The following is a 17,155-nucleotide window of genomic DNA, read 5'->3' on the forward strand; positions in this document are numbered from 1 at the left end:
TTTACCTAAATAACTGTACTGGCAAAAATCTGACCTTCACGGCTACTTTGTGTCAATTTATCCTCACTTTACTGTAAAATTTTACAAGGGAAAAAGTCGATTGGAAATGTATCAGGGACTCATTTGAAAGAGCAAAGTTGTATCATGGTGAAGCTAACTTTAGTGCAGCCGGGACAATAGTGCAGCAGGTACTGTGATACCGTGGTCTTACGTGGAAAAGATCGCTGCACTCTGATTATGACTGCCTTCACTGTTTTCTTTTCTTGCAATGAGGTCCAGGGCAGCTTTGCTGCCCATGCGTTTACTATGGATTATAAATCCTGTAATCCCCTACGACACTCAATAAACACTTTCAATGAATTGCTGTTGCTGCCGACATGGAAGTGTTATATACTTACAGATTTTACAGAATTAGTTGTACATAATTGTTCACAGACCTTACTAGGCGACATACCGGAAATATTCACCTCATTCCAGAACTGGTAACACAGAACTACATGTCCCAGAATGCAAAGAACTGTAGGGAAAAGTGGCACTATGAATTTGTTGCACATGCCGTTGGATACGTGGCTGTTATGACTATTACTTTTACAAAAAAAAATAACGTGTAAAACACAGAAGGGTTTAGATTTGTGTTGTTGGAGCATCAAGGTCTAATTTTTCACTTTAACGGAATTTCATTTCACAGTATGGTTGAAAAGCCAATGTATATCTCGGAAAGATACGCCTGTCTCTTTAAAAGGTCTCCCCATATTCCCTAATGTAGTTCATCCCATTTTACTTAACGAGGTGATAAGAGAGACACGTGACCGTTGGTTTTTTTTTTTCTCTCTCTCCACAGGTGAGAGTAGGGTGTGAGCTGCTACCCGGGGGCAGGAGGTAAGATCTGGGACATATTGATTTCTCCTTTGTTTTAAGGTTTGCACCTGTTTTTTCAAGCCTAGGGACCGTTGAATACAATCGATCCTACGTAAGATATGAATGTAAAGAGTGAAAGTCAAGAGAATCCATTAGGACGTTGTTTTTTTCAGGCTTTGCGATAACGGCATTTTACCCGCCGGTCATATCTCTCTATCTCTATCTCTATCTCTATCTCTCTCTCTCTCTCTCTATATATATATATATATATATCCCTCTCCCTCTCCCCCTCCCCCTCCCTCCCTCCCTTCAGTGAAACCCCACCTGTTCGGAAGCTCTGGCGGGTCTCTAAGTCAACCCTTTTGCAGGATGTTTATTTTGGTTAGTAAATAAGAAACCGTTCGCAATTAAGAAGACGTACTTTATGGAAATTGTAAACGTTGTTTTTTTGTCGCGACTTAGACAGTGTTGCCGCGTTAACTGCATTAAGGAGAAGCAATTCAACCTTCTATTTTTTTCATCATTAAAACATGTTGCATTAGATGTGCAGGACTCTTTCCCCCTGCGACGGCCCTGGTGGTCAGTAACCACATACTACAACGGCACCTCGTTTTCACAAGCCTCTTGCACTGTTGTGGGATGTCCCCTCATTCCCACATGCCTGATACGTGCCCTCCCATTCCACCTCAGCCTAACTCAGGTCGTCAGCCATCGTGGGCAGTCCAGGATTTTCGTGCTTCAGCCTACCGAATTCTTCAGGTTTGAATTTACTTAACTAATTAGACTAATGCACCTGACAGCAATAATTTGAAGGCAACCAATTCCGGACTTCAGAGTACATGGAGTGGGACATTGCCACCTTAACTCCATGCCCCCTCACTGCCGTACTCCAGTGAAGTCCTTCACTGTGGCCCTCACTCACCTTAACTGAGTTCTGCTGGCTAGAGAACTTTGTCTCGCGACTGCTTCTATACATTTAAAAAAAACCTTACTGGCCTGAGCCCCCCCTCCCCAAGGGAAGTTTACGAACACCCACGTTGCTAGTCTCCTGAGGAATAATATGGTAATTTTCCATTGTTATGGCAGAGGCCGCCCCCAAAGGAGGCATCAGAGACTGGCGCGTTAACAGCCATCTCTAACCGGTAATTAGCAGCAAACCAGCACGGGAAGGGTCTTCTGATTCCCACTTCCCCCCCTTTAAGGGGCAGAAAAGAGCGCCAAGGCTGACATGAAAACACTGCGCTAATAAAGAGCCCAGTAAGGGCAATTCATGTTTAAAACCCGCTATAGGGGACATCACCGCACCCTCAGCTGGGGCATTGGGGTTAAAGGACTGCGCTGCCCCCACAGAAGGGACATTCATGGGGCAGCGCACAGGAAATCAGACCCACCCGCCCACACCAGAGCATGAGCAGTGTCGGAGGGCTGAGAGGTCAGGTGAGCAGCGGTAAAAGGAGTACGGTCGTTGGTAAAGGAGTCACACCGGAGGGCGGTATGCTGTAGGAAGGCCCACTCACCTTGGGATGCCTTACAGCAGGGTTAGTAGGTCGACGGGGGAGTAAGCGAAGCATGGCCCAGTAGCAAGTTAATTATAACAGCAGTAAGAGGCTACCTCTCACAATCGGAGAAAGAACCAATATAAGGCCAACCAAACTTATTACCCCAAAAAGCGGCATGGAGGATGGCCTCAACAACAGGTGTCAGAAAGATGGTGAGCAAATGACAAACTTGATTGATATATGGCAGAGATGATTTAGGACATGTTAACCGTTAATAATGTTTGTGACCTGTCATGTAGCAGAGGTTTACGGTCCTGTCAAAATGATTTATGCTTTGCAAGGATGATGTATGACCTGTAAACACCTGATGACCTTGCTTTATGCCCTGTCTGCTAATTATGATTCATGATCGGTCAAGAACGATGGGTGACCTCAGAATGAGTTATGATACTGTAATGTATTGTAGTCTTGTCATAATTTATGACTGACTACTGTGATTTTACGAGGTCAATGATGTAACATAATAGTCCATGCCTGTAATAAAACTGCAGCCAAATATTCCCACGGCAAAATGCAGAACACATCAGTTGTAAGTTTATTAATGGATGTATATGCAATACTGCACACATTGGAGTGGGCCGAGTGCAGGGGTTAACAAATCAATGACCTGATACACGCTTCAAGGCTTATTTACCCTGGCACTTTTTTTTTTTATTTATGTTCATTCGGTCTAAAAGTTTAGACCATTAAAATTCAAAAATAACAATCTTACATGATAAAATGAAGCCGTTAAAATTAATGATAGCAATCATACATGGTACTGATAAAACCCAATAGCCAGCAATCAGATAAATATCGATGGTGCGTTCCTTAGAACTAAGGCTATGATCATTCTTAAAATACAATAAGAGTCGTGCAATAAGATAAAAAGAACTTAAATAAAAAGCTTGTCCATCATACAGATATATACAGTTAATAACTTCCACTCAGTATCATGGCTGATTTATGAACTAATGAATTTCTTGTCATATCTAAAATGTTTTATCTAGTGTCGTGGCAATTTAGGCTGAAAGCTCATCTCTGTAAACTTACAGGGTCTCAACTTCTCATATAAGAGACCGCGAGCTCCTAAAGAGACCACATAAAAATTGAATATAATTCAGATCAATATCAGATTGCATGACACATCTAAAAGTTAGAAACAGAAATAAATATATCTTATTAAAATCTCCTTCTTTAAACAAGAGAGGTGCCTAACCGAGTCGGGGACCTTTGGCTGAAATATACCTACGACGGATCGACCAGGCTTCGAATAGATATTTGGTGACTGAGCTAACTACCAGTGTAGATGTATCATATTTGCATATTCTGAAGGCGTTGGCTCTGTCCTGCAGTAATACATTTTTGCAGAGGGGAATAATCCACCTCCCTCTGGGGCTCTTGTATAGGGGGCAGAAAAACAGCATGTGCTCAATTGTTTCCTTACAATGGTGGCAAAGTATACATCTGTCAGTCAGAGTTACTTGATGGCCAACGAGCCGTGAAGCTGTTAATAGGCAAAGTGCCATATCTTAGCTGGAGAAATAAGGCACAGGCATAAGCAGGCATAGGGAGATCCATAAAGTTCTCGGGCCGGGGTTCATGTTTGAGTTGAAGGAATTCTATTGTTAGCCTGCCCGCCCTGTTATGATGCAGAAAATCTTCATTGGTTTTCTCCCAATATCTCCTTTTGACAAGTTGCCTTGCGTTGGTAGGGATCAGTTCAGGGTGTTTCCAGTAATGGGGAAATCCTAACTTGTCCCAGGCAGATTTCATCTCCTTCAGCCAAAGGATTTTTTCCGGTCCCTAGGGAGATGCTATAAGTTCTCTTATCGCCACCCTAAATGGTTCAAGTTCAACAGTTTTCCATAGACGGATCCAGTAAGAGAGTGGTCTCAGGCCCGCTGTAGTTTTAATACTATTTAATCCTAGGTCAAGCCTGAGAGGGGTCATTGGTGTACCCATCCCTAACCTGGAAACCTGTCTGAGGAAATGGTTTTGTTTAGTTTGTAAAATGTCCAATTTTCTGTGCGAACCCCAAAGTTCTGCTCCGTACAGGGCCGCCGCACGGATTTGGACATTATAAATCTCCGCAATTGTAATCGAGGGGGACTCTGAGCCTTTCTAGACCTGCGTACTAGGGCCCCACCTCTTTAACTTATAATAAGTGCCCCTTTGTCAATAGCTAGGTAATCAAACTCTTCCACTTTCTCCAACGGTATTGAATTAATTACTATTCTTGCACAAGATAGTTTCCTTGAGGTACTGTATATCATAAGTTTCGTTTTCTTGACATTAACGTCCAGCCCATAGTCTCTACAAAAGACACAAAATTGGTTGACCAGATTTTGAATTCCCATTGGTGATTTAGCTAGCAAGATTGTCGTTCGCGTATAGCAGACACAGGATTTTCTTTCCAGCCAATTTGGGCGAGTCGTTTGTACAGTTCTCTAGATAGTGAATACAGTTGTTTATGTAAAGCAAGAAAAGAGTGGGGGCCAGGACACAACCCTGTCTGACTCCTCTTTTAATGGCTACAGGGTCTGTCAGTTCACCCTCCTTACCGCATCTGATTTGTGCATAGGTGTTATGTAGTCGGGTAATGAGTTTCAAAAGGCCAGATGGAACCCCCATATTGGAAAGTGTTAACCATAGCATATTTCTGGGAATCAAGTCAAATGCAGCTCTAAGGTCTATAAAGACCACATACAGATTGCCCCCCCGGGCCCACGTTCTTCCATTTGATTGAAGGAATCTCAGGGCTTGGTCTATAGTGCGAACTGCAGGTCTGAACCCCGCTTGTAAATCAGATATGGCTTTAGGCTCCGAAATCCATTCATCAAGATGAAACAAAAAGATGTTTTGCATAGATTTTTTGGGAGTTGTCAAGTGGACAAATCGTTCGGTAATTGGCAGGATTATTGGGACTACCTTTTTTGAAGATGGGAACTATCTCAGCCCCTTTCCAGGAAGATGGGGCGGGAGCTCCTGCTGCGACTGCATTGCAGATTAGGGTAAGATAAGGTGCCCATATATCAGGTCTTGTCTTATATAAATCGCCCTGGATCTTATCAGGGCTAGGGGCCTTTCCCCAATTCAATGAATCGATTGCAGCTCTTGTTTCGGCTAAAGTGAATTTAATCGTGCTGGCCCCATGGATTATGGGATTGTCAAGGGTCCTAAAAGATACTTCAGATGGACCTTTGTATAATTGACCAAAGTGCTCAGCCCATACTGCAGAGTGAATTGAAGTGCCAGGTAAAGGAGCAGGATCTCTGCAGTCATCTGCTATCAGTTTCCAGAACTTGGAAGTATCGTTTGATTTGGCAGTCTGCAAGATAGCAGCCTGTAGGAAGTTGGCTCTGTATGTACTATTTCAAAGTAAGAAATATCATGCACAGAGTCCAAGGGTTCCCGTTAGAGGTAAGATAGTGGCCAAAAGAGATAATTCTAATGCTCTATTTTGTGGTAGTGTGGTCGAGCAGTAGGCTTATCAGAGGGTAGTGTTAAGCATTTGTTGTACACACACAGGCAATAAATGAGGAACACACACTCAAAGACTTACTCCAGGCCAATAGGTTTTTATATAGAAAAATATATTTTCTTAGTTTATTTTAAGAACCACAGGTTCAAGATTTACAAACAATACTTTAAATGAAAGGTATTTCACTTAGGAACTTTGAATTAGCAAAATAGCATATACAGTTTTCACACAAATGGCAATCAGCTATTTTAAAGCTGGACACAGTGCAATTTTCAACAGTTCCTGGGGGAGGTAAGTGTTTGGAGTTTTGCAGGTAAGTAAACCACCTACAGGGTTCAAAGTTGGGTGCAAGGTAGCCCACCATTGGGGGTTCAGGGCAACCCCAAAGTTACCACACCAGCAGCTCAGGGCCAGTCAGGTGCAGAGGTCAAAGTGGTGCCCAAAACACATAGGCTTCAATGGAGAAGGGGGTGCCCCGGTTCCAGTCTGCCAGCAGGTAAGTACCTGCGTCTTCGGAGGGCAGACCAGGGGGGTTTTGTAGGGCACCGGGGGGACACAAGTCAGCACAAAAAGTACACCCTCAGCGGCACGGGGGCGGCCGGGTGCAGAGTGCAAACAGGCGTCGGGTTTGCAATGGAGTTCAATGGAAGACCCAGGGGTCTCTTCAGCGAAGCAGGCAAGGGGGGGGGCTCCTCGGGGTAGCCACCACCTGGGCAAGGGAGAGGGCCACCTGGGGGTCACTTCTGCACTGGAGGTCGGATCCTTCAGGTCCTGGGGGCTGCGGGTGCAGTGTCTTTACCAGGCGTTGGGTTCTTTGAAGCAGGCAGTTGCGGTCAGAGGGAGCCTCTGGATTCCCTCTGCAGGCGTTGCTGTGGGGGCTCAGAGGGGTCAACTCTGGCTACTCACGGGCTCGCAGTCGCCGGGGAGTCCTCCCTGTCGTGTTGGTTCTCCACAAGTCGAGCTGGGGGCGTCTGGTGCAGAGTGCAAAGTCTCACGCTTCCGGCGGGAAACGTGTGTTCTTTCAAAGTTGCTTCTTTGTTGCAAAGATGCTTCTTCCTTGGAGCAGAGCCACTGTCCTCTGGAGTTCTTGGTCCTTTTAGATGCTGGGTAGTCCTCTGAGGCTTCAGAGGTCGCTGGACCCTGTGGAGCGCGTCGCTGGAGCAGTTCTTTTGAAGTGGGGAGACAGGCCGGTAGAGCTGGGGCCAAAGCAGTTTGTGTCTCCGTCTTCTCTGCAGGTTTTTCAGCTCAGCAGTCCTTCTTTGTCTTAGGTTGCAGGAATCTCGTTTCCTAGGTTCTGGGAGCCCCTAAATATTCGATTTAGGGGTGGGTTTAGGTCTGGGGGGTTAGTAGCCAATGGCTACTAGCCCTGAGGGTGGCTACACCCTCTTTATGCCTCCTCCCTGAGAGGAGGGGGGCACATCCCTAATCCTATTGGGGGAATCCTCCATCTGCAAGATGGAGGATTTCTAAAAGTCAGTCACCTCCGCTCAGGACACCTTAGGGGCTGTCCTGACTGGCCAGTGACTCCTTGTTTTTCTCATTATCTCCTCTGGCCTTGCCGCCAAAAGTGGGGCCGTGGCCAGAGGGGGCGGGCAACTCCACTAGCTGTAGTGCCCTGGGGTGCTGTAACAAAGGGGTTGAGCCTTTGAGGCTCACCGCCAGGTGTTACAGTTCCTGCAGGGGGAGGTGAGAAGCACCTCCACCCAGTACAGGCTTTGCTACTAGCCACAGAGTGACAAAGGCACTCTCCCCATGTGGCCAGCAACATGTCTGGTGTGTGGCAGGCTGCTAAAACTACTCAGCCCACACTGGTAGTCAGTTATGGTTTCAGGGGGCGTCTCTAAGATGCCCTCTGGGGTGTATTTCACAATAAAATGTACACTGGCATCAGTGTGCATTTATTGTGCTGAGAAGTTTGATACCAAACTTCCCAGTTTTCAGTGTAGCCATTATGGTGCTGTGGAGTTCGTGCATGACAGACTCCCAGACCATATACTCTTATGGCTACCCGGCACTTACAATGTCTAAGGTTTTGCTTAGACACTGTAGGGGCATAGTGCTCATGCACCTATGCCCTCACCTATGGTATAGTGCACCCTGCCTTAGAGCTGTAAGGCCTTCTAGAGGGGTGTAGGAGGCTGGACTGGCTTGTAGTGAGTACCAAGGGGTACTTGCACCTTGCACCAGGCCCAGTTATCCCTTATTAGTGTATAGGGTGTCTAGCAGCTTAGGCTGATAGATAATGGTAGCTTAGCAGAGCAGCTTAGGCTGAACTAGGAGAAGTGTGAAGCTACCACAGTACCACTTAGTGTCATATGCACAATATCATAAGAAAACACAATACACAGTTATACTAAAAATAAAGGTACTTTATTTTGATGACAATATGCCAAAGTATCTTAGAGTGTACCCTCAGTGAGAGGATAGGAAATATACACAAGATATATATACACAATAGCAAAAATATGCAGTATAGTCTTAGAAAACAGTGCAAACAATGTATAGTTACAATAGGATGCAATGGGGAAACATAGGGATAGGGGCAACACAAACCATATACTCCAAAAGTGGAATGCGAACCACGAAGGGACCCTAAACCTATGTGACCTTGTAGAGGGTCGCTGGGACTATTAGAAAATAGTGAGAGTTAGAAAAATAACCCTCCCCAAGACCCTGAAAAGTGAGTGCAAAGTGCACTAAAATTCCCCTAAGGACAAAGAAGTCGTGTTAGAGGAATAATGCAGGAAAGACACAAACCAGCAATGCAACAACTGTGGATTTCCAATCTAGGATACCTGTGGAACAAGGGGACCAAGTCCAAAAGTCACAAGCAAGTCGGAGATGGGCAGATGCCCAGGAAATGCCAGCTGCGGGTGCAAAGAAGCTTCGACTGGACAGAAGAAGCTGAGGTTTCTGCAGGAACGAAAAGGGCTAGAGACTTCCCCTTTGGTGGACGGATCCCTCTCGCCTTGGAGAGTCGTGCAGAAGTGTTTTCCCGCTGAAAGGACGCCAACAAGCCTTGCTAGCCGCAAATCGTGCGTTTGGCGTTTTTGAACGCTGCCGGGGCCCAGGAGGGACCAGGAGGTCGCAAATTGGACCTGAAGAGAGAGGGGACGTCGAGCAAGACCAAGAGCTCTCACTGAAGCAGGTAGCACCCGGAGAAGTGCCAGAAACAGGCACTACGAGGATGCGTGAAACGGTGCTCGCCGAAGTTGCACAAAGGAGTCCCACGTCGCCGGAGACCAACTTAGAAAGTCGTGCAATGCAGGTTAGAGTGCCGTGGACCCAGGCTTGGCTGTGCACAAAGGATTTCCGCCGGAAGTGCACAGGGGCCGAAGTAGCTGCAAAGTCGCGGTTCCCAGCAATGCAGCCCAGCAAGGTGAGGCAAGGACTTACCTCCACCAAACTTGGGCTGAAGAGTCACTGGACTGTGTGGGTCACTTGGACAGAGTCGCTGGATTCGAGGGACCTCGCTCGTCGTTCTGAGAGGAGACCCAAGGGACCGGTAATGCAGCTTTTTGGTGCCTGCGGTTGCAGGGGGAAGATTCCGTCGACCCACGGGAGATTTCTTCGGAGCTTCTGGTGCAGAGAGGAGGCAGACTACCCCCACAGCATGCACAAGCAGGAAAACAGTCGAGAAGGCGGCAGGATCAGCGTTACAGAGTTGCAGTAGTCGTCTTTGCTACTATGTTGCAGGTTTGCAGGCTTCCAGCGCGGTCAGCAGTCGTTTCCTTATCAGAAGGTGAAGAGAGAGATGCAGAGGAACTCGGATGAGCTCTTGCATTCGTTATCTAAAGTTTCCCCAGAGACAGAGACCCTAAATAGCCAGAAAAGAGGGTTTGGCTACCTAGGAGAGAGGATAGGCTACTAACACCTGAAGGAGCCTATCAGCAGGAGTCTCTGACGTCACCTGGTGGCACTGGCCACTCGGAGCAGTCCAGTGTGCCAGCAGCACCTCTGTTTCCAAGATGGCAGAGGTCTGGAGCACACTGGAGGAGCTCTGGACACCTCCCAGGGGAGGTGCAGGTCAGGGGAGTGGTCACTCCCCTTTCCTTTGTCCAGTTTCGCGCCAGAGCAGGGGCTAAGGGGTCCCTGAACCGGTGTAGACTGGCTTATGCAGAATTGGGCACCTCTGTGCCCAACAAAGCATTTCCAGAGGCAGGGGGAGGCTACTCCTCCCCTGCCTTCACACCATTTTCCAAAGAGAGAGGGTGTCACACCCTCTCTGAGGAAGTTCTTTGTTCTGCCATCCTGGGCCAGGCCTGGCTGGACCCCAGGAGGGCAGCTGCCTGTCTGAGGGGTTGGCAGCAGCAGCAGCTGCAGTGAAACCCCAGGAAGGGCAGTTTGGCAGTACCAGGGTCTGTGCTACAGACCACTGGGATCATGGGATTGTGCCAACTATGCCAGGATGGCATAGAGGGGGCAATTCCATGATCATAGACATGTTACATGGCCATATTCGGAGTTACCATTGTGAAGCTACATATAGGTAGTGACCTATATGTAGTGCACGCGTGTAATGGTGTCCCCGCACTCACAAAGTTCAGGGAATTGGCTCTGAACAATGTGGGGGCACTTTGGCTAGTGCCAGGGTGCCCTCACACTAAGTAACTTTGCACCCAACCTTTACCAGGTAAAGGTTAGACATATAGGTGACTTATAAGTTACTTAAGTGCAGTGTAAAATGGCTGTGAAATAACGTGGACGTTATTTCACTCAGGCTGCAGTGGCAGGCCTGTGTAAGAATTGTCAGAGCTCCCTATGGGTGGCAAAAGAAATGCTGCAGCCCATAGGGATCTCCTGGAACCCCAATACCCTGGGTACCTCAGTACCATATACTAGGGAATTATAAGGGTGTTCCAGTAAGCCAATGTAAATTGGTAAAAATGGTCACTAGCCTGTTAGTGACAATTTGGAAAGAAATGAGAGAGCATAACCACTGAGGTTCTGATTAGCAGAGCCTCAGTGAGACAGTTAGTCACTACACAGGTAACACATTCAGGCACACTTATGAGCACTGGGGCCCTGGGTTACCAGGGTCCCAGTGACACATACAACTAAAACAACATATATACAGTGAAAAATGGGGGTAACATGCCAGGCAAGATGGTACTTTCCTACAAGGGGTGACTTATCTATACCTATAGGCAGTGTGAGGTTGGCATGGCACTCTGAGGGGAGTGCAATGTCGACTTAGTCATTTTATCTCCGCCAGCACACACAAGCTGGCAAGCAGTGTCTGTGCTGAGTGAGGGGTCCCCAGGGTGGCATAAGACATGCTGCAGCCCTTAGAGACCTTTCCTGGCATTAGGGCCCTTGGTACCAGGGGTACCAGTTACAAGGGACTTACCTGGATGCCAGGGTGTGCCAATTGTGGAAACAAAGGTACAGGTTAGGGAAAGAACACTGGTGCTGGGGCCTGTTGGAAGGCCTCAGCACGCTTTCAAATCATAACTTGGCAAAGGCAAAAAGTCAGGGGGTAACCATGCCAAGGAGGCATTTCCTTAAACAGCCCATCTGGCCTCTTCCCAGCTTCTGCGTGCCTTAGAGCATTCCTGCTTATAATCTTTCCTTGATTTTCTTATGAGCTCTACGTGGCCTTCTTTTAGTGATCTCAATAGGTTATGCTGTGCTTCCCTACATGAAGTACTAAACCACCGCGCATAACACTTTTTCTTGGGTTTACTAATAATCTCTTTTGTAAAGAGGTACTTTAAAGAGTTAATCAGTTCAGTGTGGGCGGCTAAAAGCCTATCACCATCACCATCCTCATTGTATAGAAGCATACACTCCATTTGATCAGCTAACAAGTTGTATATTGTTATGAGGTGTTCAGGGAATGTGATAACAGACTCCCATTTTACATTGCATCAATTATTTGTTAGGGTGAGCTGTTGTGCATAAGCCTTGGAGTGGGGTGCTTCAAGCGAAGGGAAGAGGCCTCTAGTCGATAGGATCAACGGGTCGTGATCACTCTCATCGTGCTCTTGTACCCTCATGTCAAACATGTGGCCCCACAGTCGTATGTCAAGAAGTATATAATCAATCTGGCTCCTGTGCACTCCACGCCTAAAAGTGGGGTGCAGGTTAATGTCTGAACGGGAGCGACCATTACAAGCTCCGAGACCGTGCGTTAATGTAATATCAGCCACTAGGTGCGCTGTTTTGTTCAATCTCGGTCTTTTATTTGAGGCTAGCTGAGGGATACCCCAATAGGCATCCTCTTCTTTGTATATCTCTTGAACCAGGGGATTGGGCTCAAATGTAACATTAAAGTCCCCTCCAATCAGGATGAAATGGGATGAGATATTGCTGTTGAGAAAGCTATCCAATAAGGACAGGGCCTCAGAGTCATAGTGGCTGCCCACACTCCTATTAGTATTATTGTTATTATAGATATTAATAAAGATCTCTCAGAAATCGATACTAGTAAGGCCTGTAAGTCAGGGCAGCCCATATCTATGGCTTCAACTTTCCACCTAAGAGAACTACTTAACCATATGAGTAGCCCACCCGATGATCTCCCAGAGGACGTCTTGCGTGCTGCAACCCAATAGCTTTTAAAGCCTAATCTGTGTTTGGGTCCCAGTGCCCATGTTTCTTGGAATAGACAAATCTGGTGTTCGACAGCAAATAAACTGGCCACATCCAGGACTTTGCAATTTACTTTCCAGCCCTGCTATATTCCAGCTAAGAACCGTGTCAAAAACATTTTGTTTTAGTCTGCCCAACTTCTCTCGGGGATTGCTTCCTGCAAGGGGAGATGCAGCCAATAACCTTACTGTTCCCCACAAGTGTACAATGACCCATTTCTGTCTTACCCTGTGGTTTGTTCGCCCCACTAAATACTACACCAGTCATATTCATATCTGGTAAATTGACAGAGGGGGTGGGCCCATAGTTGCAAGGATCGGTTATCGTGGGTGAATCCCCCTCCTCATTGGCTGTGTATATAATGCTCTCGGAAATTCCCAGATTGCCAGGATCTATCAAAGTCAATGGTGTGGAAGGAGTAAAGCCACTAAGGGCAGGATAAATGGTGTGCTCAGTTTCATGGCTACTCATAACCACTCCCAGAGGTCCGTCACTTAGTCAATCTATCTCAGAGAGAGAGGCCGAGGAGCGTCTAGGGCCTGGTTTGGCGTTAGACTGTAACTGGATGTCAGGGGAGACTCTGCGCATCAATGGCGGTTTGCTATTCGCGAATGTCGGAGAAGGAGGATAAAACACTTGTAGTCTACACAGAGAAACTTTCCCTGCTAAGAGATAATGTCTATTAGCATTTGAAAAGAGCAGCTGAACAAGACCAGGTGAGTTGAAATAATAACGATGCAATCCCCTGTACCAGTCTTTTCTAATGAGCCCACCCACCCCACCCTTCTCACCATTAGTATCGAGGGTATCATAGAAAATGCAAACCCTGCGTTTGCGTGTAACCAATGTATGGCCTTATTTTTTAGTTCAGTGAAAGATTCCGGAGTTTTGGTTTTAAGTTCGGGTACATTGGTGATGACAAGGACATATGGGCATGACTCTGGCGGAAGATGCAGCTCTCTCAATCCAGTCCTGCCATTGATCTGGGCCCTCTTCAGGGGGCCTATTGGAGAATAGTCATAAGTAGAATTGGTTTCACCGTCATCAATTACTGTGTTATTAGAGAGAACAATTCCTTCTGAGAGGGGGGCTGAAACCTTAGAGGGCTTATTCTTTGGGGTGTTAGCTGCTCTAACGGGTCTATTCCCTTCTTGGTTTTTGGGAAGGAGAAGACTCTTGCCCATTTGAGCAGGTGATCTGCTGCCATTAGTGTGGATTTGGTTGAGATGAGAGTGGTGAGAGTAAGATTGGATTTCTACAGTTCGAGGAGGTACTGGTAGCTGAATCTTGATAAGGCCTTCCAGTTTATCCTCAATCGTTTAGAGACTGGCTACAATGGGAAGGAGCAACTTGGTGAGCTCTTCTCTTATGAGATCCCTAGTATGATCGTTTGCCTGTCCGTTGGCATTTTCTAAGGAGGTAAGAATCGCGTCATTATTGGAGGACTGGCCCGGATTGGGGTGGGCTCAAAATCCTAGTTCGTTTGTTTTTGATAACAGGCTCCCTTAGTTTCCTTTTTCTGTTAATATTGGGATCTACAGTAGTTGAGGACCCTCCTTTGAAAGGGCTCCGAATCAGCAGGGTTGGTACAGCAAGGGCGTTAGGTTCATTTGAGATTTCAACCTGGTACTCCTGTGGGTTTCTAGAGGGTGAGGAGAGAGGGGTCGTCGGCACAGGCTGTGAGTCTATTAGCAGGGGGGTTGTGAGTCATGACCAACATAAGCTGAACTATTGGCTGAAGAAGAGGGAACAGCTAAGCAGCGCTGTACCAACTCTATTTCTTTTTCGAGTGCCCCGACGGCCTTTTGTAAAAAACCATCTAGGGTTTTATTAGACCCATGCTTTTCTTCAGCTCCCCCCTCGCCGTCTGTCCATCTTTCCTTCTTAATTTCGGGTACCTTGCTTAAACACTTGGTTAATAGCGCAATTGGCCTACAGGCCCCACTCACTATAATTCTACTTGGGACCCCACACCAGGGATAAGACTTGTGAGCTCCTCGGCCCCTGCTGCTGACGGCAAGCAAAGGCAATCCTGGGGACAAAAAATAGAGATATGGCCCGGGCTGCGCCCGGGCGCGTCCCGCAGTAGCGGGTGCGCGTTTGTTTTTAAAGGGGCTGCTTCCCTCCTCTTTCTGGATATCCAATGGGCGCGGGGGCTTGGCTCCTGCCCCAGCCTCTGCACCTGGAGGAAAGCGCGACTCTGGCACTTAGTCTGATGAACCGCCCCTCTTTCAATTAGATGGCTCAGCTGAATAATGTGCCTGCTGCATGGGCGTCTGTGAGGGGGTGCAAGGTGGGCGCTCTACCCCAAACCTCCATTTAGGTACAGCCTGGTGTGCAGACTCAGTGAAGCGTAACACTACGGCTGCCATAGTTACGCTGCCTGAACTAGTACGGGCATTGTGAGAAAGCCCCCCCAAAAAAACTTCTGCGGACGCCCATGGCCTGCTGCACATATATTTGGATACTGAAGGTTGCAAAGCGCAATGAATGCCTGGTGGTTTAGCGATTTCTTCTCCAGCTGAAGAGTCCTGTGTGCAAATACAATTAACATGTCTGTGTAGTGAGTTTTTTATTTTTATACTAAAATCACTAGCACTTTCTTCATAAAGTATTTAATTGTACTCATGTTTACACAAAAAATTAAACCACGATCATTAAAACCAGTCAATCAATCAGTACATTTATAAAGCGCACAACATACCCGTTAGGGTTTCAAGGCACTTGGGGGGTAGCTGCTACTGGTCAAAGATCCAGGTCTTGAGGAGTCTTCTGAAGGAGAGTAGGTCCTGGGTCTGACTTAGGTTGGTAGGGAGAGTGTTCCATGTCTTGGCGGCGAGGCGCGAGAAGGATCTGCCGCCGGATGTCTTTCGATGGATGTGGGGGGCGAGGGCGAGGTTTGCGGAGCTGTTGGGTGGGGGTGTAGAAGTTGAGTCTTTTGTTAAGGTAGGCAGGGCCGGTGTTGTGGAGGGCTTTGTGTGTGTGGGTAAGGAGCTTGAATATGATCCTCTTGTCAACTGGGAGCCAGTGAAGGTCTCAAGTGGGGTGTGATGTGGCTGCGGCGAGGTACGTTGAGGATCAGTCGGGTGGAGGCGTTTTGGATGCATTGGAGGCGTCGTAGGTGTTTGGCCGGGATGCCTGTGTAGAGTGCGTTGCCGTAGTCCAGCCTGCTGCTGACGAGGGCCTGTGTCACTGTTTTCCTTGTTTCTGTCGGGATCCACTTGTAGATCCTGCGGAGCATGCGTAGGGTGTTGTAGCAGGAGGAGGAGACTGCATTGACCTGTTTTGACATGGAGAGGGAGGAGTCAAGGATGAAGCCCAGATTGCGTGCGTGGTTGGTCGGTGTTGGTGGGGTACCTAGAGATGTTGGCCACCAAGAGTCGTCCCAGGCGGAGGGGTTGGGTCTGAGGATGAGGACTTCCGTTTTGTCTGAGTTCAGTTTCAGGCGGTTGTTCCTCGTCCATTCGGCGATGGCCTTCATTCCCTCGTGGAGGCTGGTTTTGGCGGTTTGTGGGTCCTTGGTGAGGGAGAGGATGAGCTGGGTGTCATCAGCGTAGGAGATGTTGAGGTCGTGTTGGTGGGCTACTTGTGCGAGGGGGGCCATGTAGATGTTGAATAATGTTGGGCTGAGGGATGAGCCCTGGGGTACGCCGCAGATGATGTTGGTGGCTTTGGAATGGAAGGGGGGGAGGCGGACTCTCTGGGTTCTGCCGGAGAGGAAGGATGTGGTCCATTCGAGAGCTTTCTCTTGTATTCTGATTTCGAGGAGGCGTGTTCTTAGAGTGCAATGGCATACCATGTCGAAGGCGGCAGAAAGGCCCAGGAGGATGAGGGCTGATGTTTCACCGATGTCCATTTGTCGTCTGTCGTCTGTGGCGGCGAGGAGAGCAGTCTCAGTGCTGTGGTTTTGTCTGAAGCCAGACTGGGAGGGGTCCAGGATGTCGTCGTCTTCGCGGTGGCGAGTCAGTTGTGTGATGACTATTTTCCTGCTGACCTTCGCCGGGAACGGGAGTAGGGAGATGGGTCGGAAGTCCTTGAGGTCCTGGGGGTCTGCTTTGGGCTTCTTAAGGAGGGCATTGATTTCGGCGTGTTTCCAGCTTTCCGGGAATGTTGCTGTTTCGAAGGAGATGTTGATGACCTTCCGTAGTTGGGGAGCGATGGCTGCGTCGGCTTTGTTGTAAACGTGGTGAGGGCATGGGTCTGATGGTGATCCGGAGTGGATGGAGTTCATGAACTTGCATGTCTTGGTGATGCTGACGTTGGCCCAGGAGGTCAGGCGGCTGGTGAGGGTGGTGTTTGCGGGGGTGGTGTCTGGCGTGGTGGAGGCAGCTGTGGTGTTGAAGCTGTCATGGATGTCTGTGATCTTTCAGTGGAAGAAGGTGGCCAGTGAGTCGCAGAGCTCTTGAGAGGGAGGAATGTCGTTGGCGCTGTCGCTCGGGTTGGTGAGTTCTTTCACGATGCTGAAGAGCTCTTTGCTGTCGTGTGCGTTGTTGTCTAGGCGTTCTTTGAAGGAGGATCTCTTGGCTAGTCTGATTAGTTGGTGGTGTCTTTGTGGGCCGCGAGGCTGTCAGGTGTGTGTTCGGTGAGCCATTTGTTCTTGAGTTTCCGCCAGTTGCGCTTGGAGGTCTGGAGTTCTTCGGTGAACCAGGTGGCTTTCTTGGTGGCTTGGTTGTTGGTGGTC

At 48.0% G+C, this 17,155-nt stretch overlaps 1 protein-coding gene across 4 annotated transcripts in view; it reads left to right on the forward strand.

Moving 5' to 3' along the window:
- The first annotated feature begins 774 nt into the window (after positions 1 to 774).
- Positions 775 to 17,155, forward strand: part of LOC138304163 (developmental pluripotency-associated protein 2-like) — a 297,216-nt gene continuing 280,835 nt past the window's right edge. For 2 of the 4 annotated variants that reach the window (XM_069243988.1, XM_069243989.1), the window contains exon 1: positions 2,342 to 2,569. In XM_069243988.1, the coding sequence (XP_069100089.1) occupies positions 2,533 to 2,569 (37 nt within the window). In that variant the 5' untranslated portion in view covers positions 2,342 to 2,532. Of the gene's footprint in view, positions 880 to 2,341; positions 2,570 to 17,155 lie in introns of those variants that run through there. The other 2 variants (XM_069243990.1, XM_069243991.1) reach the window with 2 other exon arrangements.

This window comes from Pleurodeles waltl, chromosome 7, assembly GCF_031143425.1.
Source record: "Pleurodeles waltl isolate 20211129_DDA chromosome 7, aPleWal1.hap1.20221129, whole genome shotgun sequence".
Taxonomy (NCBI): Eukaryota; Metazoa; Chordata; class Amphibia; order Caudata; family Salamandridae; genus Pleurodeles; species Pleurodeles waltl.